General features: G+C 38.6%; 1 protein-coding gene across 1 annotated transcript in view; it reads right to left on the reverse strand.

The window, feature by feature from the left end:
- FMN2 (formin 2) overlaps positions 1-25,168 on the reverse strand; it is a 383,202-nt gene that overhangs the window by 240,611 nt on the left and 117,423 nt on the right. The window contains exons 6-7 of the mRNA XM_037739857.1: positions 24,759-25,168; positions 22,960-23,104 (exon numbers count right to left, since the gene is read on the reverse strand). Of these exons, the coding sequence (XP_037595785.1) occupies positions 22,960-23,104; positions 24,759-25,168 (555 nt within the window). The remainder of the gene's footprint in view (positions 1-22,959; positions 23,105-24,758) is intronic.

Here is a 25,168-nt window from a genome sequence, read left to right on the forward strand (position 1 = left end):
TTTTCTTTTTCTTTTTTTTTTTTTGAGATGAAGTCTCGCTTTGTCATCCAGGCTAGAGTGCAATGGCATGATCTTGGCTCACTGCAACCACTGTCCACCTCCTGGGTTCAAGTGATTCTCCTGCCTCAGCCTCCTGAGTAGATAGGATAATAGGCGCCTGCCACCATGCCCGAATAATTTTTGTATTTTTAGTAGAGACGGGGTTTCACCATGTTGGTCAGGCTGGTCTTGAACTCCTGACCTCAGGTGATCCACCCAAAGCGCTGGGATTTCAGGCATGAGCCAACGCGCCCAGCCACCATACACAGTAGTTTTCTTATAATCTGAATTTATTAAGTGCCTGTTACATTGAATGAATGAATTTTTTAAAAGCGTGGGCAACAATAAACCACTGGAAATTTACAACAGCTTACATTTCAAAACTACAATGTTGATGTGAGTAAACACACAGAAAAGATAAAATAAACATCTGAGAAAAACAGCAAGGCCACAGTAAGATGAGTAAGACAGACAGTGAGGACATGACAGATTCAACAAAGTCCTGGGTGGCCTAGTGGGGGGAAAAAATGTATAGTAGACTATTATAAGGAAGGAATGTCATGGTTATTAAAACAGGGCACTGAAATCTGTGAAACCATATTAGTAACCTCAAGAATGGCAAACACGACTTATTAAGTTGGATTAAGAAAAAAAGAAAACAAACTAAAAACAAACAAATTACTGTTTGGTATGAGTCATATGTTATAGATTCTTTTTAATATTGTGCATGCAATCCTGGTTGCCAAACATGAGATGCTAATTGTATCTGAATACAGAAAAGAGTACAGATTCTTGAACAATCTAAAATTTTAAGTGAAGAGGGATATATTCTTTCCTCTTAGAAACATCATAAGCTGATGTGGCCTGGATTTGCAAAAGTATGTAAGTATATGAAAAAAATATTTTTAAGTAGGTTTTTAACTCCATAGTGTGGCATAATTTCAAATTAAGAAAAAGAATGAACAAATGGAAGAGATACAGCAACATAAACGTTAAGATATTCATGGTAGAGAATATAAGTAACACCATTATCTGAAAAAGTGAAGAAAACATATAGAACATGTTACCAGGAAGGAAACCAAGCAATGAGGATACATGAATTCAAGAAGTACCTACAAATGCTTTGGAGAACAGAGGAATTTTTAAAAGGGATAAACACAGAGGATGACCAGACCGGATAAATGTGACAAGAGGAATTCTCCAAAACCACTATTTCTAGCACTTGAAGACGTTTGTTGCATAACATAGACCCAAAGAAGCCCACCTTACGTAAGCTCTTTATGCTGTTTAGGTGGAAAAATCTCTCAAACTAAATCAAGTTTGAAAATGCAAACTACTGAATCGGTTCAAATCCAGTTATTAGATCAAGTCACCACTGTACCTACCACAAGCCCCTCCCAAATCACACCAGATTAAACACCGCAGGCCCTCAAATTTTATGCCTTCAAATCGCTACTGAGAAGCTGTGTTTTTCCTGCTAAATACACGATTCTAATTTAGCCAATGTTATAATTTGCTTTAAAATTGTGTATTTTACACTTACACCTGTTTCCTTTCTGTTTAACTTTTAGTCACCAAAATATTCAGAATAAACAGAAACCGCCTTGCCATCTGATTGTCTTCCTCATCTGTGCTTTATAATGATCAGATTTTTCAATACAGCCAAGCTTTGTTCATATTGGTAGAAAAATAGAAAGATATATTTCCAATCACTTTAAAAGGAAAAAGCTTTGTTTTGGTCTTATATTTGGCATGTTTGTGTCATTTTGGGGAAGGCTTAATGTGGAATGCAAAGAGATGGTCAAATTCGAGAGGTTTTTGTTTTGTTTTCTTGTTTTTGTAATAGCTCTCTGTCTACCTGCTTCGTGTGTGGTAGTATTCAAAAGAAGGTTGGCATTACTGGAATAGGAAAGTTTTTACTTACAAAACAACAGCCAAGTCAGTCTGGCATCTCTGGGGTAATACTGCAACCTAACTTTCAAAACAAGACAAGTTACTGTGTCTTTCCTTGCCAGTTCAAAGGATGGAGACCAGCTCAAAGCCAATTTCTATGGAACCTTGTGCCGCTCCAGACCATTGAAGAAAAGTTGATAATTTAAAAAGCACTCAGCTGCACGTGGATTTCAACTCAAATTCTAACTTCTAGTGGCGCCTGAAGAACATGCTAGTTTCTTTTTTCTGGCACTAGGAAAAGCAGGCAAAATTCCATCCTGATTATGAAAAGCTTTACTTACAAGGATTAGGGTTGAGGCTAGGGTTAGGGCTACTTAAGCACCCAAAATGTTAGTAAAAGGGGCCACAAGTAAAAACACCAAGAGCATTATACAGGACAGTATTAAAAGAAAAAAAGGAGTCATTCCGTACTATATTTATGGTTAAGAAACTTTAAAGAGTGACCTATATATGTTTTGTAAAAAGTTTTAATGGCAGCATTAGAATCCATGTAGAGAAATATACAGAACTATACATAAAGATTACCCTATGGATAAACTAAAGAAGAGCCTCCCTTACATTCCTGCTAATATACATCTCAAAACAAAATGATTTTTATGGCTGTCTGGGAAAAAATGAGAAAAAGTATACTTAAATACTTTAGGTGGTGTCCAAGCTTTAGGTGACGTCAGCTCTTCCAGCCCTTCAACTTCATTTGCACTATTCTCTTTCTTTTATATAAGCTATTGGGGATTTTTTTTTTTTTTAATAAGACAGAGTCTGACTCTGTTGCCCAAGCCGGAGTGCCATGGCATGATCTTGGCACACTGCAGCCTCGACTTCCTGGGCTTAAGCGATCCTCCCACCTCAGCCTCTCAAGTACCTGGGAGTAGGTAGGACTACAGGCACGTGCCACCACGCTCAACTAATTTTTGTATTTTTTGTAGAGACATAGTCTCACTATGTTTCCCAGGCTGGTCTCAAACTTCTGGGTTCAAGTGATCCTGCCATGTCAGCCTCCCAAAAGGCTGGGATTATTGGCATGAGCCATTGTGCTGGCTTCTCTCCTATAAACTTTTGGTTGGCAAGGTTTATACTACAGTTTCTTAAAATGTGTTTAGTAAAACTTAATATTTTAAAGATAATTTTCTTACTTAAAATGTGTCAGCTATGGACAGATAGCACAGATATTCATTCACTTTTAAACCTGGCACACTATCACATGAAACAATTCCACAGAGCCACCAACAGTCATTTTTTATGAAGAGTACACTGGTACCATAATTAGCAGCATGTTAAGTCCTAACTCTTCTAGGGAGGCATCATTAACTATGTCACCAAGAGATCAATATGTTTGGCTTCACTCTGTATATGAGCATAAAGGGCCAGTTATGTTGACCACCAAGAGAGGATCAAACATCACAGCATATGAGAGAGGAAAGGACAGGGATAAGGTGAGAAAGAGGGAAGGATGGTGGGGGCTGAAAGGGTACGGGCCAGTTTTAATTTGTACATTTAAATTTAGGTTCAATAATGCAAATCTCCTCTACCACACAGGTCTGTTCAATGTGTACATTAAAAACACTGAGGTCTTTAGATTTGGCTTTCAATCCTCCTACTTCCATGAGGACTTGATGGAAGAAAGAGTCTTCAAAACTTTCATCGAAATCAGCAATAAAACTAGTTTACAATCAAATGTTAAAACAACAGTGGAGGTAATCTTCATAAACACAGCAAATCTGTCTCTGGGGGATTCCTGTGATTGTGTCCAAGAGTAGTCACTGGAAGGCCAGAGAGGATTTTCCCCTGAAGGGGTTTTAATTGTATTCCCAGAGCTCATACTCCTAAAGAGAAAAATCACAGTCCATATATCTTTGGTCTCTTCATCAAAAGCAAATTGAAAAGTTATACATGTCTCCTTCTGAGATTAATGAACTCTTGCCTATAAAACTATATTGTGCTTTACGTTAAAAACAGCTTACACTTCGTCATTTATTTTTAGAGGAAAAAAAGTTTATCTTAAGGTTTTTTAGCTTGAAAACTATATTACTTATCCAGAAAATTATGGTCTGATATTATGATCATTCTACGGGTAACAAGTGCTACCAGAAAATTACTTTCTCATAAAAAAATTTTTACTAGCAAATACATGTACAAATAGGCTAAGACTTGGAATTCTTATAGAAATTCAAATGGCTGCACCCGTTTTCATTCCACCAGCGGGCGTATGAGGGTTCCAATTTCTCTGCATCCTCACCATGCTATCTATGGCCTTTCTCTTTGATTGCAGCCATGTCTGCACATGTGAGGTGGTGTCGCACTGTGGTTTTGATTTTCACTTCCCTAATGCTAATAACGTTGAGTAGCATCCTTTTATGTGCTTATTCAACAGTGGTATACATTTTTGGAGAAATCTCTATTCAAACCTTTTGCCCATTTTTAAATCAGATTTTTCTTTATTGTTGTTGCTATTGAGTTGTAGGAGTTATTTAGAATTCAAGATGTTAACCATTTATCAGATTTGTGACTTGCAAACATTTCCTCTCATTTTGTGGGTTGTCTTTTTAAATTTTTTTGATGTACTGTTTGTAGATTCAAAATTGTTAATTTTGATGTAGTCCAATCTATTTTTTCTTTTGTCACATGTGGTTTTAGAGTCATATCTAAGAAACCATTGCCTAACTTAATTATTCTGCAGGTGGATATGCAGTTGTCCCAGCACCATTGGTTGAAATGACTGTTCTTTCACCCTTGAAATGTCTTATCACTGTCAAAAATCAACAGACCATAAATGTAGCAATTGATTTCTGGACTCTCAAATATATTCCATTGACCCATATGTATATTCATAGGCCAGTACTACATTGTCTTAATTATTATAGTTTTGTAATAACTTTTGAAATCAGGATTCCGACTTTGTTCTTTTGCTAGATTGTTTTGGCTATTCTGAGATTTTTGATTTTTCACATGAATTTTCAAAATTAGCTTGTCTATTTTACTAAAAAAAAATAAATAAATGAGGTCGGGGGAGTGGTGGGGATGTTGCCAGACACCGTGTTGAATCTGCGGGACAACTTGGCAAGTACCATCATCTTGGCAATATTAAGTCTTCCCATCCATAACCATGGCATGTCCCATTTACTTAGATCCCCCTGAACTTCTTTCATCTATGATTTCTAGATTCAGTGCAAAAATCCTGTACTTTTTTTTTAATCCATCCTTCAGTATCTCATTCTTTTTAAAAATACTGCAAAGGGAGTTGTTTTCCTAATTACATTTTCACAATGATAATTACCGATGTCTAGAAATACAACTAGATTCCTTGTTACAACTAATAGTTTCTTCTAGTGAATTCCTTAGGGTTCTTAACATATAAGATCATGTCATCTGCAAAATGTTTTGCTTCTTCCATTCCAACGGGATACCATTTATTTCTTTCCTTTGCATAACTACCTTGACTAGAACCTCTAGCACACTGTTCAACAGAAGTGACAAGAATGAATGTCCTTGTCTTCTTCCTGAAAATCATCCAGTCTTCAATGTGAGCCCTGGGTTTTTCACAGATCAAGCTGTGGAAGCTCCCTTCTATTCGTATTTTTTTTCCAGTGTTTTTATCACCAAAGGGTGCAGGATTTGGCAAACACTGTTTCTGCAGCTATTGAAATGTTCATCGACTTTTGTCTTTTTTTCTTTTTTAGAGAGAGGGTCTCACTCTAACATCCAGGCAGGAGTACAGGGGCATGATCATAGCTCACTGCAGCCACAAAATATCACTTAAGTGAACTACATAATTATACTATGTTTTGTGCAGATAAAAAATGTTTACCAGTGCTCCTTGTTTTTGTATATATGATCTCAAATTACTACATCATTTAGTTTCAACTTGAACTTTCTTTACTATTTCTTGAAAGGCAGGTCTTTCAGCAACAAATTCTCTCAGTTTTTGCTAATCTGGAAACGTCTCTATTTTGTCTTCATTTTAGAAAACCACTTACTGGATGTAAGATGACTAGTTTACCAAACAGTGCTTAATTTCACTTGCAGCACTTTGAATGTCATCACACTGCCTTCTGGCCTTCACTAATTCTGGTAAGTCTGCTGTTAATATTGTTGGGGTTCCCTTGTATGAGATATGTTTTTTATTTCACTGCATTCATATTTTTTTATCTTTAGCTTTCAACAATTTGACTATAATGTAGTGGGTGTGGATCTCTTTGTGTTTATCTACAGGGAATTCATTGAACTTCTTGGATGTATATATTAATGTTTTTCATAAAGTTGAGAAGTTTTCACTCATACATATTCAAATATTTTTCTGCTCCTTTTCTCTCTCCTCTCCTTTGGATATAGTTCACATATGTTAGTCCCTTAGTGGTGTCCCCCCAATTTTCTGAGGCTGTGTCAGTTTTTTTCCATTCTTTTTTGTGTATGTTCTTCAGATCGTGTAATCTCTATTGATCTATCTTCAAGTCTGCTGATTATTTTCTTCTGTCACCAGAAATTGATTGCTAAATCACCTAGTAATTTTTTTCCCATTTTGGTAATTGTACTTTTAACTCCAGAATTCCTTTTAATGTCTATCTCTTTATTCATATTCCCTACTTGATGAAACAGCATCCTCATATCTTCTTTGATTTCTTAGAAATAGTTGCCTGGAGTTCTTTGAAGATATTTTAAATGGGTATTTTGAGTTCTTAAGTCTAACATCATGAATGATGTTTCTGTTGCCTGATTTCCTGTGTACAGGCCTCTCTTTCCTGTTCTCTGTATGACTTGCGTTTGTTGTTGTTGAAAACTAGACATTGCAGGTATTATATTTTATGAACTCTAGATAATGATTTTCCCTTCTCTGCCCTAGAGCTTCTTGTATTTCTGGTTTGCTTATTTATTTGCTTAGTTACTTCACAAGACCCATTCAGTGAAGTCTATTTCTGGCAGAGTGTGCAGCTTGACATTCCTGCAAACATTTTTTCTTCATGTTTTTAATCTTTCAGTCTGGCTACCTATGGGTCACCCCTGAACGGGCATCAGGCATTTATCAGTGAAAAACTGTTCTTAAGGGTAAAACCCTAAGGACCCAGGGGCCTTAACGACTGGGGCTGAGGGACGCCTGGGAGTCTGCTGTCACAGTTCAGGGAATTTATCGACTTTTTTTTCTACCATATTCATCCAGAAACTAGTAGCTGCGCTTTTCTCTCTCCAATCGCTCCTGTGAGGATACAGCCTTCGGCATGTACACAGCTTTCAGATGACCAGAGATGACTGTGATATCTTTAAGCCTGGTTTTTTAGGAATTGCACCTGTGTCAGAATAGCTTATTGTTTGGTCAGTGTTTGAACAGAGATATTGAAACACACCAAAAATCCCATAGACTGACCTTTGTGATAAACTAACAAACTGGTCTTTCAGGCAAGATGGCCGAATAGAAACAGCTCTGGTCTGCAACTCCCAGCAAGATCAATGTAGAAGGCAGGTGATTTCTGCATTTGCAACTGAGGTACACAGCTCATCTCACTGGGACTGCTTAGACAGTGGGTGCAGCCCACAAAGGGTGAGCCAAAGCAGGGTGGGGCATTGCCTTAACCAGGAAGTGTGAGGGGTCAGGGAACTCCCTTCCCTAGTCAAGGGAGGCCATGAGGAACTGCGTCATGAGAAACTGTACACTCCAGGCCAGATATTATGCTTTTCCCACAGTCTTCACAACCTGCATACCAGGAGATTCCCTCTGGTGCCTACTCCTCCAGAGCCCTGGGTTTCAGACACAAAACTCGGTGGCCATTTGGGCAGACACTGAACCAGCTGCAGGAGTTTTTTGTCATACCATAGTGGCACCTGGAGCACGAGCAATACAGAACCATTCACTCCCCTGGAAAAGGGGCTGAAACCAGGGAGCCAAGTGGTCTAGCTCAGCACATCCCACCCCCACAGAGCCCAGCAAGCTAAGATCCACTGGCTTGAAATTCTCGCTGCCAGCACAGCAGTCTGTAGTCAACCTGGGACACTCAGGCTTTGTTGGGGGGCGGGGGGAGCGCTTGAGTCAGCAGTAGTGTGAGGGGAAAACTGCAGGGAAGTTCAAACTGGGTGGAGCTACTGCAGCTCTGCAAAGCCACTGTAGCCAGACTACCCCTCTAGCTTCCTTCTCTCTGGGCAGGGCATCTCTAAAAGAAAGGCAGCAGCCCCAATCGGGGGCTTATAGATAAAACTCCCATCTCCCTGGGACAGAGCACCTGGAAAAAGAGGCAGCTGTGGGTGCAGCGTTAGAAGACTTAAACATTCCTGCCGGCTCTGAAGAGGCCAGTGGATCTCCCAGCAGAGTGCTCAGGCTTTGGTAAGAAACAGACTGCCTCTTCAAGTGGGTCCCTGACCCCCATGCCTCCTGACTGGGAGACACCTCCCATCAGGGGTCGACAGACACTTCATATAGAAGAGGTCTGGCTGGCATCCAGCAGGTGCCCTCTGGGATGAAGCTTCCAGGGGAAGGAACAGGCACCAATCTTTGCTGTTCTGCAGCTTCCACTGGTGATGCAGGCAAATGGTCTGGAGTGGACTTACAGCAAACTCCAGCAGACCTGCAGAAGAGGGGCCTGACAGCTAGAAGGAAAACTAGCAAACAGAAAGGAACAGAATCAACAGCAACCAAAAGGGTGTCCACACAGAAACTCCATCTGAGACTTACCAACATCGAAGACCAAAGGCAGATAAATCCACAAAGATGAGGAAAAATCAGCACAAAAAAAGCTAAAAATTCCCAAAACCAGAACACCTCTTCTCCTCCAAGGGAACACAACTCCTCACCAGTAAGGGAACAAAGGAGTATGGAGAAGGAGTTTGACCAAGTAACAGAAGTAGGCTTCAGAAGGTAGGTAACAACAAACTCCTCCAAGCTAAAGAATCATGTTCCAACCCAATTCAAGGAAGCTAAGAACCTTGAAAAAAAAAATTAGAGGAACTGCTAACTAGAATAACCAGTTTAGAGAAGAACATAAATTACCTGATGGATCAGAAAAGCACAACACAAGAACTTAATGCAGCATACACAAGTATCAATAGCTGAACCAATCAAGTGGAAGATAGAATATTAGTGATTGAAGATCAACTAACGAAATAAACTGTGAAGACAAGATTAGAGAAAAAGGAATGAAAAGAAATGAACAAAACCTCCAAGGAATATGGGGTTATATGAAAGATCAAACTTACAATTGACAGTGTACCTGAAAGTGATGAGGAGAATGGAACCAAGTTGGAAAACACACTTCAGGATACTATCCAGGAGAACTTCCCCAACCTAGCAGGCCAGGCCAACATTCAAATTCAGGAAATACAGAGAACACCACAAAAATACTCCTCAAGAAGAGCAACTCCAAAACACATAATTGTCAGATTCACCAAGGTTAAAATAAAGGAAAAAACATTAAGGGCGGCCAGAGAGAAAGGTCAGATTACCCACAAAGGGAAGCCCATCAGACTCACAGCAGATCTCTCTGCAGAAACCCTACAAGTCAGAAGAGAGTGGGGGCCAATATTCAACATTCTTAAAGAAAAGAATTTTCAACCCAGAATTTCATATCCAGCCAAACTAAGCTTCATAAGTGAAGCAGAAATAAAATCCTTTACAGACAAGCAAATGCTGAGAGACTCTGTCACCACCAGGTCTGCCTTACAAGAGCTCCTAAAGGAAGCACTAACCAGATAGAAAAAAACAGTACCAGCCACTGCAAAAACATACCAAATTGTAAAGACCACCAATACTATGAAGAAACTGCACCAACTAATGGGCAAAATAACCAGCTACCATCATAATAACAGACATTAACCTTAACTATATTAACATCACACATAACAATATTAATCTTAAATGTAAATGGGCTAAATGCCAGAATTAAAAGACACAGACTGGCAAATTGGATAAGGAGTCAAGATCCATTAGTGTGCTCTATTCAGGAGACCCATCTCACGTGCAAAGACACACATAGGCTCAAAATAAAGGGATGGAGGAATATTTACCAACCAAATGGAAAGCAAAAAAAGCAGGGATTGCAATCCTAGTCACTGATAAAACAGACTTTAAGCCAACAAAGATCAAAAAAGACAAAGAAGAGCATTACATAATAATAAGGTGATCCATGTCACGAGAAAAGCTAACTATCCTAAATATATGTGCACCCAACACAGGAGCACCCAGATTCATAAAGCAAGTTCTTAGAGACTTAAAAAGACTTCGATTTCCATGCAATAATAGTGGGAGACTTTAACACTCCACTGTCAATATTAGGCAGATCAATGAGACAAAAAATTAACCAGGAATTCAGGACTTGAACTCAGCTCTGACCAAGTGGACCTAACAAACATCTACAGAACTCTCACCACAAATCCACAGAATATACATTCTTCTCAGGAACACATCACACTTATTCCAAAATTGACCACTTAATTGGAAGTAAAACACTCCTCAGCAAATGCAAAAGAATAGAAATCATAACAGTCTCTCAGACCACAGTGAAATTAAATTAGAACTCAGGATTAAGAAACTCACTCAAAACCACACAACTACATGGAAACTGAACAACCTGCTCCTGAATGACTACTGGGTAAATAATGAAGTTAAGACAGAAATAAATAAGTTCTTTGAAACAAATGAGAACAAAGACACAACATACCAGAATCCCTGGGACACAGCCAAAGCAGTGTTTAGAGGGAAATTTATAGCACTAAATGCCCACAAGAGAAAGCATGAAGGAAGTAAAATCGACACCCTAACATCACAATTAAAAGAACTATAGAAGCAAGAGCAAACAAATTCAAAAGCTAGCAGAAGACAAGAAATAACTAAGATCAGAGCAGAGCTGAAGGAGATAGAGATACAAAAGACCATCCAAAAAAATCAATGCATCCAGGAGCTGGTTTTTTGAAAAGGTCAACAAAATAGATATACTGCTAGCAGACTAATAGAGAGGAAAACAGAAAAGAATCAAATAGACACAACAAAAAAATGATAAAGGGGATATCGCCACTGCTCCCACAAAAATACAAACTACCATCAGAGAATAGTATAAACACCTCTATTCAAATAAACTAGAAAATCTGGAAAAAAATGGATATGCTCCTGGACACATACACCCTCCCAAAACTGAATCAGGAAGAAGTTGAATCCCTGAATAGACCAATAAGAAGTTCTGAAATTGAGGCAGGAATTAATAACCTATCAACCACAAAAAGCCCGGAATCAAACGGATTCACAGCCCATTTCTACCAGAGGTACAAAAGGAGCTGGTACTATTCTTTCTGAAACGACTCCAAATAACAGAAAAAGAAGGACTCATCCCTAATTTATTTTATGAGGCCAGCATCATTCTGATACCAAAACCTGGCAGAGACACTACAAAAAAAGAAAATTACAGGCCAATATTCCTGATGAACATCGATGTGAAAATCCTCAATAAAACACTGGCAAACCAAATCCAGCAGCACATCAAAAAGCTTATCCACCAGGATCAAGTTGGCTTCATTCCTAAGATGCAAGGCTGATTCAACATACACAAATCAAGAAATGTAATCCATCACATAAACAGAACCAATGACAAAAGTCACATGATTATCTCAACAGATACAGAAAACACCTTTGATAAAATTCAACACCCTTCGTGCTAAAAACTCTCAATAAACTAGGTATAGATGGAACGTATCTCAAAATAATAAGCTATTTATGACAAACCCACAGCCAATATCATACTGAATGGGCAAAAACTGGAAGCATTCCTTTTGAAAACCAGCACAAGACAAGGATGCCTTCTCTCACTACTCCTATTCAATGTAGTATTGGAAGTTCTGGCCAGGGAAATCAGGCAAGAGAAAGAAATAAAGGGTATTCAAACAGGAAGAGAGGAAGTCAAATTGTCACTGTTTGCAGATGACACAATTTGCATATTTAGAAAACTCCATCGTCTCAGCCCAAAATTTCCTTAAGCTGATAAGCAACTTCGGCATTCTCAGGATACAAAATCAATGTGCAAAAATCACAATCATTCCTATAAACTAATAATAGAGAGCCAAATTATGGGTCAACTCTCGTTCACAATTGCTACAAAGAAAATAAAATACCTAGGAATACAACCTACAAGGGATGTGAAGGACCTCTTCAAGAAGAACTATAAACCACTGCTCAAGGAAACAAGAGCGAACAAAAGGAATGGAAAAACATTCCATGGTCATGGGTGGAAGAATTAATACCATGAAAATGGCCATACTGCCCAAAGTAACTTATAGATTAAATGTCATCCCTTTCAAGCTGCCATTGACTTTCCTCACAGAATTAGAAAAAAATACTTTAAATTTCATATGGAACCAAAAAAGAACCCATATAGCAAAGACAATCCTAAGCAAAAAGAAAAAAGCTAGAAGCATTACACTACCTGACTTCAAATTATACTACAAGGCTACAGTAACCAAAATAGCATGGTACTGGTACCAAAACAGGTACCTAGGCCAATGCAAAAGAACAGAGGCCTCAGAAATAATATCACACATCTACAACCATCTGATCTTTAAAAAACCTGACAAAAACAAGCAATGGGGAAAAGGTTCCCTATTTAATAAATGATGTTGGGAAAACTAGCTAGTCATATGCAGAAAACCGAAATTTGATCCTTTCCTTACAACTTATACAAAAATTAACTCGAGACGGACTAAAGACTTAAATGTAAGACCTAAAACCATAAAAACCCTAGAAGAAAACCTAGGCAATACTATACAGCACATAGGCATGGACAAAGAATTCATGACTGAAATACTAAAAGCAATGGCAACAAAAGCCAAAATTGACAAATGGGACCTAATTAACCCAAAGAGCTTCTGCACAGCAAAAGAAACTATCATTAGAGTGAACAGGCAACCTACAGAATGAGAGAAAATTTTTGCAATCTATCCATCTGACAAAGAGCTAATATCCAGAATCTACAAAGAACTTAAATTTACAAGAAAAAAAAATCCCATCAAAAAGTGGGCAAAGGATATGAACAGACACTTCTCAAAAGGAGACATTTACGTGGCCAACAAGACATTTATGCAGTCAACAAACATGAAAAAAAGCGCATCATCACTCGTCATTAGAGAAATGCAAATCAAAACCACAATGAGATACAATCTCACTCCAGTTAGAATAGCAATCGTTAAAAAGTCAGGAAACAACAGATGCTGGAGAGGATGTGGAGAAACAGAAACACCTTTACACTGTTAGTGAGTGTATAAATTAGTTCAATCATTGTGAAAGATACTGTGGTGATTCCTCAAGGATCTAGAACCAGAAATATCATTTGACCCAGCAATCCCATTACTGTACTGGGTATACACCCAAAGGATTATAAATCATTCTACTATAAAGACATATGCATACGTATGTTTATTGCATCACTGTTCACAGTAGCAAAGACTTGGAACCAACCCAAATGCCCATCAATGATAGGCTGGATTAAAAAAAATGTGGCACATATATACCATGGAATACTACGCAGCCATAAAAAAAGGATGAGTTGATATCCTTTGCAGGGACATGGATGAAGCTGGAAACCATCATTCTTAGCAAACTGACATAAGAAGAGAAAACCAAACCCCACATGTTCTCACTCATAAGTGGGAGTTGAACAATGAAACACGTGGACACAGGGAGGATCCTGTCAGTGGGTGAGGGTATAGGGGAGGGATAGCAGGAGAAGTAGCTAAAGTAGATGACAAGTTGATGGGTGCAGCAAACCACCGTGGCATGTGTATACCTATGTAACAAACTTGAACATTCTTCACGTGTATCTCAGAACTTAAAGTATAATAATAATTTTTAAAAGACAAACATAGAAATTGACCATCTAGTCTTAATATTTGAAACACATTTTTTTTCTCAGTTCCTTCCTCAGAAAAGCACTTTCAGGCCTCTAAAAAGTATCAAAGAACTGAACTCACCAGCTCACCACACCAGACCCCCTCATTCACCTGTTTGCTTCCTTGCCAGTTGCTAGTTCTTGTTTTCTTACACATTGTTACTTTTCTCCCCTGCTATATAAACCCCCAGTTTTAGTCAGTCTGGGAGATGGATTTGAGACTGAGCTCCCATCTCCTTGGCTGCAGCAACCGATTAAAGCCTTCTTCATTGGCAATACTTGTCATCTCAGTGATTGGCTTTCTGTGCAGCAAGCAGCAGGAACTAGACTGAACCCCTGGTGTTTCAGATTCATATCAGTGAAGCTTCCACTTGGTTTTGATGGATCTGTATAAGGTTAGGGAATGCTCTGATGGGTACACTAGATCTTGCTCGGTTTGCTCTTGGGTGGGTGCAGCTTAGCAGGTGTATATGCTCCTTCCCAACTTCCACAGTTAATGGTGATCCCTAAAGGGCCCTTCTCAAAAGTCTCTTTCACAGTTCTCCATACTTGCCTGCTATAAAGCTTCTCCAACATGAGACTGAAGAAATTAGAAATGTCAGCATCCTGTCTCTCCTAGAGAAATCATAGCCATAGACAGAGTTGCAGAGAAAGAGAGAGAACTACAGTCTTCTTGAACACTCATGTCCAGAGTAGAGCAGAGTTGGGGGTGGCTGGTAATGGAGTAGGTTATGGCTCAACTGTCAGAGACTCTTGCTGTTCTGAGTTTTAGCAGATTTTCTTGAATGACTGTTTCTCCATTTCCTGTGTGCCTTTAGGACAGTTTTCAGAGACTTTAAATGATTTTTCTGTTACAATTTTCACCAGTTAAATTGTTGTTTTACTGGGGAGAGGATCCACCAAGTTCCTCACTATCTAGAGAAGACTCTTTTCCAGACAACGTGCTAAAGTAATAATTCAGATAGTTTCAAGTCACAAATTAATTTTAAAGATTCACAAATTAACATTTAACAAAAATAAAGGTGAAAGATTACAAATCCTCCATTTTGTTTTATGGGCATGGTGCCTCATGCTTGTATTCCCAGCACTTTGGGAAGCTGACGCAGGAGGACTGCCTGATCCCAGGAGTACAAGACCAGCCTGGGCAACATGGCAAATCCCTATCCCTACAAAAAGTCACCCAGGCATGGTGACCCACACCTATAGTCCCAGCGGCTTGGGAGGCTGAGGTGAGAGGATTGCTTGAGCCATGATCATACCACGGTACTCCAGCCTGGGAGACAGAGTGAGACCCTGCATCAAAAAAAGAAAAGAATCTCCATTTTGAACACAGTTATGGTTTTGAAAAAGAAAGTTTATTTTTCAATTTTTAAAAAGTTTAAAATTAAAGGAACTAAAGACATAAATAAGAACTTCATCTATTTTTCTAAGGCTCAAACTTATGTCTCCTCAAATAACAGCAGCTCTTTTTCAGTTGAGGTCACACTAAGTTGACTGTGAATAATCTGACTAGTGTCACCACTAGCATCCTTCCTGGCAGGCAAAAGGTAGGACCTATCGTAACTGTGACTATGTATATCAAACAAGGAATAAAATCCTCCGTTGCTCTGGGATTACGGTATCCCAAATCCTGTTGCTGTCCTTGGTAAAAAAGCATACATTCTGCTGTTTCACATCATGATACCAAAATAAGCTTCAGGTCCAATTAATCTAAATTCAGTCCTTGCACTTACTTCTAATATGACAAACCTGAAGGCTGGGTAGGAGGATGAGAAGGAAACACATTGGCTAAGAGAAATGAACATAAATCATCTACATTCACATTCTTAAAACTCTCAGACAGAAGCACACAGGGGAGGCCTGCTACAGTGACGACTGATTTATTCTGTCTTTAAATAAGCTGCAAGGAAACCTTTACTCATGGTGCTATTCTCAAAAATCATCCCTTAATCTTCTCTACATATCTAAACCAAATAAATTCTTCAAGGCCCATCTGGAGTCACGCCTCCTCCATACAGCCTTCATCCCAAGTCCAGCCTATATGTGCTATTCAACTTCTGACCACCCACAGTCTGCACTATCTTTAGTACATAGCATGGAAACTGACGACTAATTCAAGTATAGTCACATGAATTACTCAAAACTGTCTCTCTTAGGTTGTTCCACAATAAATTAGCCCTCCAGAGAACCTCTGTGCCCTTTCTGGTATATTTAGCTCATTTCCTCTGCTGTACACTCTGCTGAAATGGATCAACTATGCTGCCACCAGATCAAAAAAGGGTGCAACAGTGAAAGTACTCACTGTTTAGTTTCTCCACTGAAACTTAAGAGGGCTCTCTGCAATAAGGGCTCCACTCCACATTGGCTGTGCTGAGAAAACACTCTCCTATCATCTGCTCCAGAGAGAATTTTTTAAAATTGATTTTAGAGATGAGATGAGGTCTTACCATGTTGCCTAGGCTGGAGGACAGTGGCTATCAAAGACACAGTCATAGCACACTACAGCCCACCTTGTAGGTGTGTCTACAGGTGCATGCCACTGTGTCTGGCATTCCAAACAGCATTTATACGCTATTCTAGGTTCTTTCTTCAATTCCTATGAATGATCAACAGAACATTCTAGTCATTAAAAATTAATACCCCAGCCGGGTGCGATCGCTCACGCCTGTAATCCCAGCACTTTGTGAGGCTGAGGCGGGCTGATCACGAGGTCAGGAATTCAAGACCAGCCTGGCCAATATAGTGAAATCCCGTCTCTACTAAAAATGGAGAAAAAAATTAGCCAGACATGGTAGCTAATGCTTGTAGTCCTAGCTACTTGGGAGGCTGGGGCAGAAGAATCACTTGAACCCGGGAGGCGGAGGTTGCAGTGAGGCGAGATGATGCCACTGCACTCCAGCCTGGGCGACACAGTGAAACCCCGTCTCAAAAAAAAAAAAAAAATTAATACCCCTTTCTTGTATATTTAGTCCAACAGAATCTTGATATCACGGTATATGAATATAAAATCCAAAAGAATTTACCTTCCACACTATGATTAAATTGTATGCAATTCCAAGTCTTGATTACCCAAATATAATTTCCCTAATATGTAATCTAGCGAGGTGAAGGATCATTAGCTTAATTAATTTCCTTTATATTAGCTGGTGGATTTGTGCTATTTTTTATTTTTAGTCATTTACTTAGAAGAATAAAAACAATATTATTGGCTAAAAGAAAATTTAAAAATAGAGGTTAATACTATTGCATTCCTTAAATTGATTGGGTATGCTCTACAAATAGTTATAGAAATAGCATCCACAAAAAAAAAAATAATAAATCTTTCAACATCTTAAACAAATCCAGATTCCACAAAACCTATGTTTGTCTAATTATAGTTTTGTATTTTGATGTGGTTTTCTATGTAAATATATTTTTAAGGCTTGAAATAGAAATGCATTCTATTAAAAGCAGATGTTAAAGTTACAAAGTACGGAATGTTTATTGTGTATCCCCAAAACAAATCTAAATGGTCTTATTATAAGATATTTAGTGTTTCAGACATTATTTTGTGTCTTTGGTCATAAGACAAATAACTGCTCAAATCAACCAAAACATACCCTTGCTGACTACAACTGGAAAAATTAACACCAACACAAAACACTAGGCTTCTATAACTCAGATTATCATTCAGTCTGTCACTCTGTGGGCACTGAAATATCTACTGATTATGACAAAACAGTTTTTAATCTAAAAATTAATATCTGCAATAAATAAAACTGCAGCACAGATCACAGACAGAATATGTAGTCTCTTTTTCCTTTCATAGCGGCCAATAGCACAGCGGGCAGTAACTGAAGTATGGCATACACGTTCTCCTAAATTCCTCAACATAGCAGGAAGAAGCCTTTCATTGGCAATTACTGCTTCCCGTAAGAACACTTAGAGGTATTGTGCTATGTACTCCCATGTAAGAACAGCTGAATGATGAATGCTTCTTTTTCCAACATTATTACAAATTTTTACAACATTTTTAAAAAGTCCTTTTTAGGGGTTAAGTTATCAAGCACAATGGAAAGACTGAACGTGATACCAAGTATCTAATTCTTTAAAGCTAGTATCTGTAATAAATGTGAATTCTAACAAATCCTTTTATTACCTGCTCTTATAATAAGTAGTAGATTTAACTATCTATTTTTCTAATCAGATTTCCAGAGGCTAAAGTCCAATGAATATCTATTATAAATACTTTTTCTCCCATCCTTTGGGCAAAGAATTTTAATCTGATAAACAGAAGAAACCCACAGAACGATTTCATTGTACTGCATTAAATGGTTAGACAAATGTCAGTTATGTACTTGTTAAAAAATAACAGATTCTTCTTATTCACTCTTGCTGACTTCCATGTGCAAATTTACATTCTGGGTAGCATGTTCCTTTACAGACCCTTTAAACATGATTAGACGTTATTTACCTATGGCATATTTTACAAAGATGATTCTTTTTGTATGATGGGATAAATGAAAGGTAGCATCACTTCACATTTGGCAAGGTTTAACCACAGTGGCTGTCTGCCTCTAACTTATATGCCACACACGCAAATGGATCTTATTTTTACTGCTTACAGAAGCTTACGTATTTAAATCTCACACCACTCAAACTTTTATTTAACTGGGCAGACGTCATGTTGATGAAATCACAGATTATGTACTTGTCAAAATCTACTAAAATATTGTCCAGGCACAATGGCTCATGCCTGTAATCCCAGCACTTTGGGAAGCTGAGATGGGCCGATCACCTGAGGTCAGGAGTTCAAGACCAGCCTGACTAACATGGTGAAACCCCATCTCTACTAAAAATATGAAAATTAGCCAGTCATGGGAGCCCACACCTGTAATCCCAGCTACTTTGGAGGCTGAGGCAGGGGAATCGCTTGAACCGGGGAGGGGGAGGTCGCAGTGAGCTGAGATTGCGCCACTGCACACCAACCTGGGCACAGAGCGAGACTCCGTCTAAAAAAAAAAGAAAAAGAAGTCTGCTAAAATATGGTAAAGGTTTTCAAAGTGTCTCACATACAATTTTTTTTATAACCACAGTCATTTAAATACTGAACATATATGAAATACCAGTATGCATTCAAATTCTTTTTTTTTGAAGTATTTAATTCATTTTTTAAAGTACATATTCTGGTCTCCATATAAAATACTGTACTTACACTCATATAAAATATTCTACATCCATAATTATCACTTAATTAGGAAGAGCAGAGGCTCTGCAGCCAGTTGGCTGGAGTTTCAACCTGAGCTCAGCCCCTTACCAGCTTGGAAACATTACTGAATTCCTCTACATCTCCTATCTGAAGTTTCTGTAACATGAACCATACTATGAACTGAGGCTAACGGTGCCAATCTCATAGGATAGGAGCATTACATGAGTTGATGTAAGTAAAGTGCTAATAACAATAACTAGTACATGGTAAGTAATGAACACAATATGACTAGTGGTTTCCATGGTAATTGCTTTTGTAATAATTATTACTATTACCACTACTACGACTGTGTTTACCAAAATATATTTCCTTGTGACATCATCTGATACAAGATTAACCAGACACTAGGCAACACTTATTATCAAAATCATTCCAAAATAAATTCTCTCACTTTCCTGCTAATGAGCTCAGATTAAATTTTCTTTTCCTTTCTTTTTTTTTTTCTGAGCCACGGTCTTACTCTGTCACCCTGGCTGGAGTGCAGTGGCATGATCACAGTTCACTGCAGCCTCAACCTCCCCGGGCTCAGGTGATCTTCCCATCTCAGCTTCCCAAGCAGCTGGGATGATAGCTGTGCACCACTGCACTCAGCTAATTTTTATATTTTTTATAGATTTCAGAATTTCACCATGTTTCCCAGGCTATTCTCCAACTCTTGGGCATAAGCAGTCCACCTGCCTTGGCCTCCCAAAGTGCTAGGATTACAGGTCTGAGACACTGCACACAGCAGGTTAAACTTTATAGACTTTATTTGATCACCAAAGATCCTGAGGCAACTTAGGGTCATTACCAACATTAATAATCACTGAACTAACCTGGAAATAGGGAGGAGATTGGACTAAACGTTTACTGGCCCTACAGCCTTCCTTAAAAGTGGGCAGGTGTGTGAATACTTAAACATGAACAACATATAAGATCACTTTTTCTATTTTCCTCTTTATACCTTAAGAAACGGTGTTCTTCATTAGACAATTCTAACATGAAAGTGCCACACTCATTTGGTTAGGAAAAACTATGTCAAACTATAGTCTGATAAACTTCTAAGGATCTTCTCAACTAATCTTTTGTTTAATATTTCAAAATAAAAAAGGATAAATGAAGAAATCATCATAGAACAAACTTAAATTCATGCTCCATGAGCCAAATATAAAATGCTTTGTCGTAAGTTCTTTGGAGAAAAAAGGATTTGGAAATACAAAATATTCTTCATTTCTATTAGTCTGAGCATCCAGAGAAAATAACCCTCTTTCTCCTTATGCCAAACGGCAATGCATCCAGCTGAGGATTCTTCTACTATCACACTGAAAATGTCTCTGCCATGACAGTAAAAACAGCACGGGCACCTCATTAAATACCAGTGCATTCAACCACAGTCTTACTTTCAAGGAGAAGACAGATGACAGAAAAATAATTTGGCTATTTTTAAATATTTAAACAAAAACAGAACTTCCAGCTTCCATTGTATATAAGAAGAATTGCTTGAAATACCTCCATAAACATATGCCATAGCATTAAAGGCTATTAATTTTACTGGGAATGAATCATAAGGTACCAAAATGTCTGGACATACAATCAGTGTACATTTCCCATAAAAAGGGGAACAATTTGCATGCATCCTGAAAATATACTTTCCTTAAACAAAATTTTAAATATCTCAAGTAAATGGAATAGACAGATTTGTCTTCCAAATAAAATGAAGTTAAATAAAACAGTTTCTTCAGCAATCCGTCACTTTTTCTCTAACACACATTTAAAAAAATATTTTATCCCTTCAAAAACAGATCTGAAATATAGAGCTCAGCACCAAGACCCAGGCCAAGGAGTTGCTGAATAAGTTTATCTGGAGTCCTGATGGAGACTGTCCCATAAACCCTGTTTGAAGCTGAAGGTCAACAGTAGTGTCACTATCAATAAACAATGAGGATATTGGCAAAGTCTCTTACCTACAATTTATGAAATGCCTTCATGACAGAATGAGGAGATTACCTTAAGATGATGATGCTCAACACAGATGCACTGTTTATATGCAAAGAGAGCCCTTCATGCCAACTAGTTTAATTTGAAGTTTGATGATTTAGATGTAAATCATAGTTCAGTAAGCTAAAAACTTAATACTATATCAAATAGAGCCTGAAATCCTACAGCCCTGGGTATCCTGGGAGACTTCTTCCTTATCTGTGTTCTCTTAGCCACCCCCCCCCCAAAAAAAAAAAGTGGCGCTGGGAATAGGGAGAGCATGGCTCAATATTCTGAGTATTTAGCCCCTGGACAAGAGATGCTCCATGCCACATCTATACATTTGTCAGGTGACGTTCTAGCCGCCTGACGCTCCTCAACCAACATAAACCCCACCCATATTCATCTCCCAGACAGAATTCACATCTCTGACACAACCCAAAAGAAGCACTATGATGACTCAGCCTCAGTGTAATATATGCAAATATACCATGGAAAAAGATGTCTAAAATACTTATCTCTGCCAGAGAAAACATGGTTTTCCACTACTCCTCCTAACATTGTCACCCTGGACTTACTATTATGAAATGAGTAACTTTCTGGTTTTTAATCACTACTGGGCATAGCCACTGATATTTATAAAGTCCTCATCCCTTAGTAGTCTGGCTAATTTAATAAATATTTATTGAGTGCCTACAATGTGCCAGGTACCATCTCATTTACTACAGTTACTGATCTGAGGTCACCAGCAACAAGCTACAACGCATTAAACATTTCTAAAAGAATTTAACTGCATAATGTTTGGGTTTGCATTATTCTGAGATTAATAGCCAACTACAGGTCTCCGGGGTCTAACTGTCCCATTGAAATCTGTCTTCTCCTGGATGGATTTTGCAGTGTCTGTCTGGTGAAAATTGTCTGTTCTGAAATAAATATCAATGGAAACAACTCCAGGTCATGTGCCTAGCTACTACTTTCAGATCAGTGGCAAAAATTCAAAGAATCACCCCACTTCCTAGAACTCCTTTGGGGCAACTGGGCAAGAACACTGGGGATATCAGCCTCATTTTTCCCTATTTGCTTCCTAAGGCTGAGCTGCTTGCCATTCCTTTGCTTCCCAGTCCTCTTTTTTGCCACCCTGCAGAAGTTAAGAAATGTAGCCACTATTTCAGGCTAAAAATGGGCACCATTAGTAATTCTTTCTACCTGGAGTTCATTCCTGTGAGATTTTACTCCACCTTCCAAATGACACCCTTGAGAAATTTATAACAACATCCTTTTATGACAAATCCAGTGAATATATCAGCTGAAAAATTTTGCTTGGAAGTGTTTTTCTCGAAATGCACCATCTTTCTTTTTATGACTCAAAATGTCACAGGTTAGATCAAAGAATCTAACATAAAATGGAGAGGTCAGAAATGGATACAAAGTTTCTCTTCCACATTTCAAGTACAGTTTGACTGTTTAACTGGATTCTAATGGCTTCCACTTCAGATAGAACGCGACAAAATACCAAACACATTATCAGTTACTAAGGATTGGATTTCTTGCTTGTTTTCCTTTGCCCACACTTTCCTTTCTTTCCATCCATAGGAACACTCAGATGGCTATAAATCAAGTGAAAATTTATTACTAGGCAACTAATTCTGGAGAGAAACAATGGCTGAGATTTTGGAAATATGTATTATGAAATTACAAATAAAAGTCAGAACATTATCACTGGATGGAGATCACTATGTGTTGTTCTATTTGAGCTAGTCTGTCTTAACCACATGTTCTAAAGTTCCAACCTTTGCTATCTGCCTAAGGTCCACGAAGGTTTACACAGCCCAAAAACTATTTCAAAGATTTCTCTAATGACAGTTCACACGTATACCAGAAACACTGTCCAATTTCACAAAGCACAAAAATACTCACTTGTTTAGCCTTTGTCTTTGAGATGGTATCAGAGATAGGCTTCTTTCTCTCCTTTACAGCAGTTTTAGAAAATAATTCCTCAAATTCATGACAATCTATGGATGGCTCTTCAATTTTTTCCCAAATAAGTGAAGTACCGGAGTCTCTAAAATTAAGTAAAAGAACAATAAAACAGCCATCAAACCAAACTACCTCACAGTAAGCATAAACAGGAAGAAGGGGAGGGAGGAAGGCCAGCAGGAGGGAGGGAGAGAAAAAGAAAGATAAGAAGGAAATAATGTTCTTTTTCTTTAAGACCACCATTTGTTTTTATCAACTTCATGAGAAAGTTAAAATACCATCCATGAATGAAATCTTTCCCTGGAAATAATTTCCAGGAACTCTCCGTCATCAGGTCACTGTATAAAAACGTAAAAGGAAAACCTATCTAAGCATGAGCTAGGGAGGCAAGAAATGCTTGCTGTCTCAAAATCCCAACTCGACTCATCAACTTTGCAGATTATTCATGGGTTAAAAAATACATATTTACAGGATGGCATCCTCGCCCTCCTACTGCCTCCCATCACCCCATTGTATTTGGCTTCTCAGTGACTGCAGATTCATGTAGTACCACTTGAAAAGGGTAAACACATTTTTTTTTAAAAGCAAAGCAACAACGAAACACAAGAACTTCCCCTATCTTATAGCTGGAGAAAATGAGTTTGGAGTACAGTTTAAAATGAATCATCCCCATAGGTAAGTGCCTGGTAACAACACAGCAGATGAGCTAAAAAATCAGAAGTCGTCAGAATACACAGATTCTTGCCCCCGATATGATTTAGTGAATACAAAAGTTCACATAAAAAATCAAAACGAACCTGGTAAATGCCCTGTTTCTAAATGCATGCCACATCACCCAAAGAAAATTCAAGACATCATGAAACGTTAGAACAAGGAAGGACAGTGAAGCTTAAAGTGTGCGGTTTTTTTTCCTACCACCTAAATATTCCACAGCCAAGCATCACAGCATTGTCTCAATGACTAGGAAGCGGCTATAGACGATGCATGGGTCTATCGAATGCCACCAGAATACCTGGTGGAAAGTCTTTTTTTATGATGATCATTCTCAGTTATGATTTTATGACTTTGTACTGTGTTGCCAATGATCAACACAAGTGCCATGAAATTTTCAAAACTAAATTATTTCACACTTGGGGTGTGGTTACGTATATTTTTGTGTAGCATGTTTTCGAAGAAAGCCTGCAAGATAGAACTGTAATGCAGGGCTGTGCATTTTACCCAAGTTTACCCAAGGATCTGATTTACATTTTTAAGCTGTTCGTCAGAAATGGAAACTTGAAGTAGTGAAAGCAAAGAGTAAATTCTTATATGGAAAATAATTTGGCTACAAATGCCTCTCTGCTTATCTGCCCTCATTCATTTTCCAGAGGGCATACAAGCAAAGTTTTACTGGAATTCAGGCATAAGTAGCAGACTTACAACTAGATAACAGACTATTATATGCTACGAAAAATATATCCCTCAACCTTTGAGATATGTCAATAACTATATAGACGGGTGTACCTACGTCTCACACGCTGATACACATACGTATTTGTTTTATGCCTTCGGTACCTCTGGAAAAAAGCCTAAAGCTTTAAATAGCAAACTGCTTCACTATATACTGATGTAAACATCAACAGACAAGTTTTAGAGCAGTGCTCAAAAATACATGCATGGGGAAATTTTCCTGAATTTGAAGTAAACACTTCCCTAATACTGACATGTGCTGTGCAAAGATGAGCTCACTGTCGTGTTACCTTTTACTGTGTAGCTGAATTCTGGTCCAGTAAAGAGGCTTCATTGGTCGACAAGGCTCTATGGGCTGCTTCCTACTCCCTCTGTCCTGATTCATCCCTAATCCAAAGAAGCCAGTTGGCAATGGAGGAGGAAGAAATCCACACACTTGCGGTGTTGGTAAAGTGCTACTCCCGACTTGTGGGAGGAGTGGAGGGCCTGATGCAGGAAGCAGAGGGGGCGGAGGGATTCCTGTCCCAAGTGGAGGGGGTGGGGGAGCTGGAGCAGGTGGAATCCCCATACCTGGCAAGGGAGGAGGTGGGGGAATCCCCGTACCAGGCAGAGGGGGCGGAGGAGGTATTCCCACTCCGGGTAGAGGGGGTGCAGGGGGTGGAGGGGGTATTCCCGCTCCGGGTAGAGGGGGAGGAGGGGG

Source organism: Cebus imitator, unplaced genomic scaffold (assembly GCF_001604975.1).
Source record: "Cebus imitator isolate Cc_AM_T3 unplaced genomic scaffold, Cebus_imitator-1.0 Scaffold75, whole genome shotgun sequence".
NCBI classification, from domain to species: Eukaryota; Metazoa; Chordata; class Mammalia; order Primates; family Cebidae; genus Cebus; species Cebus imitator.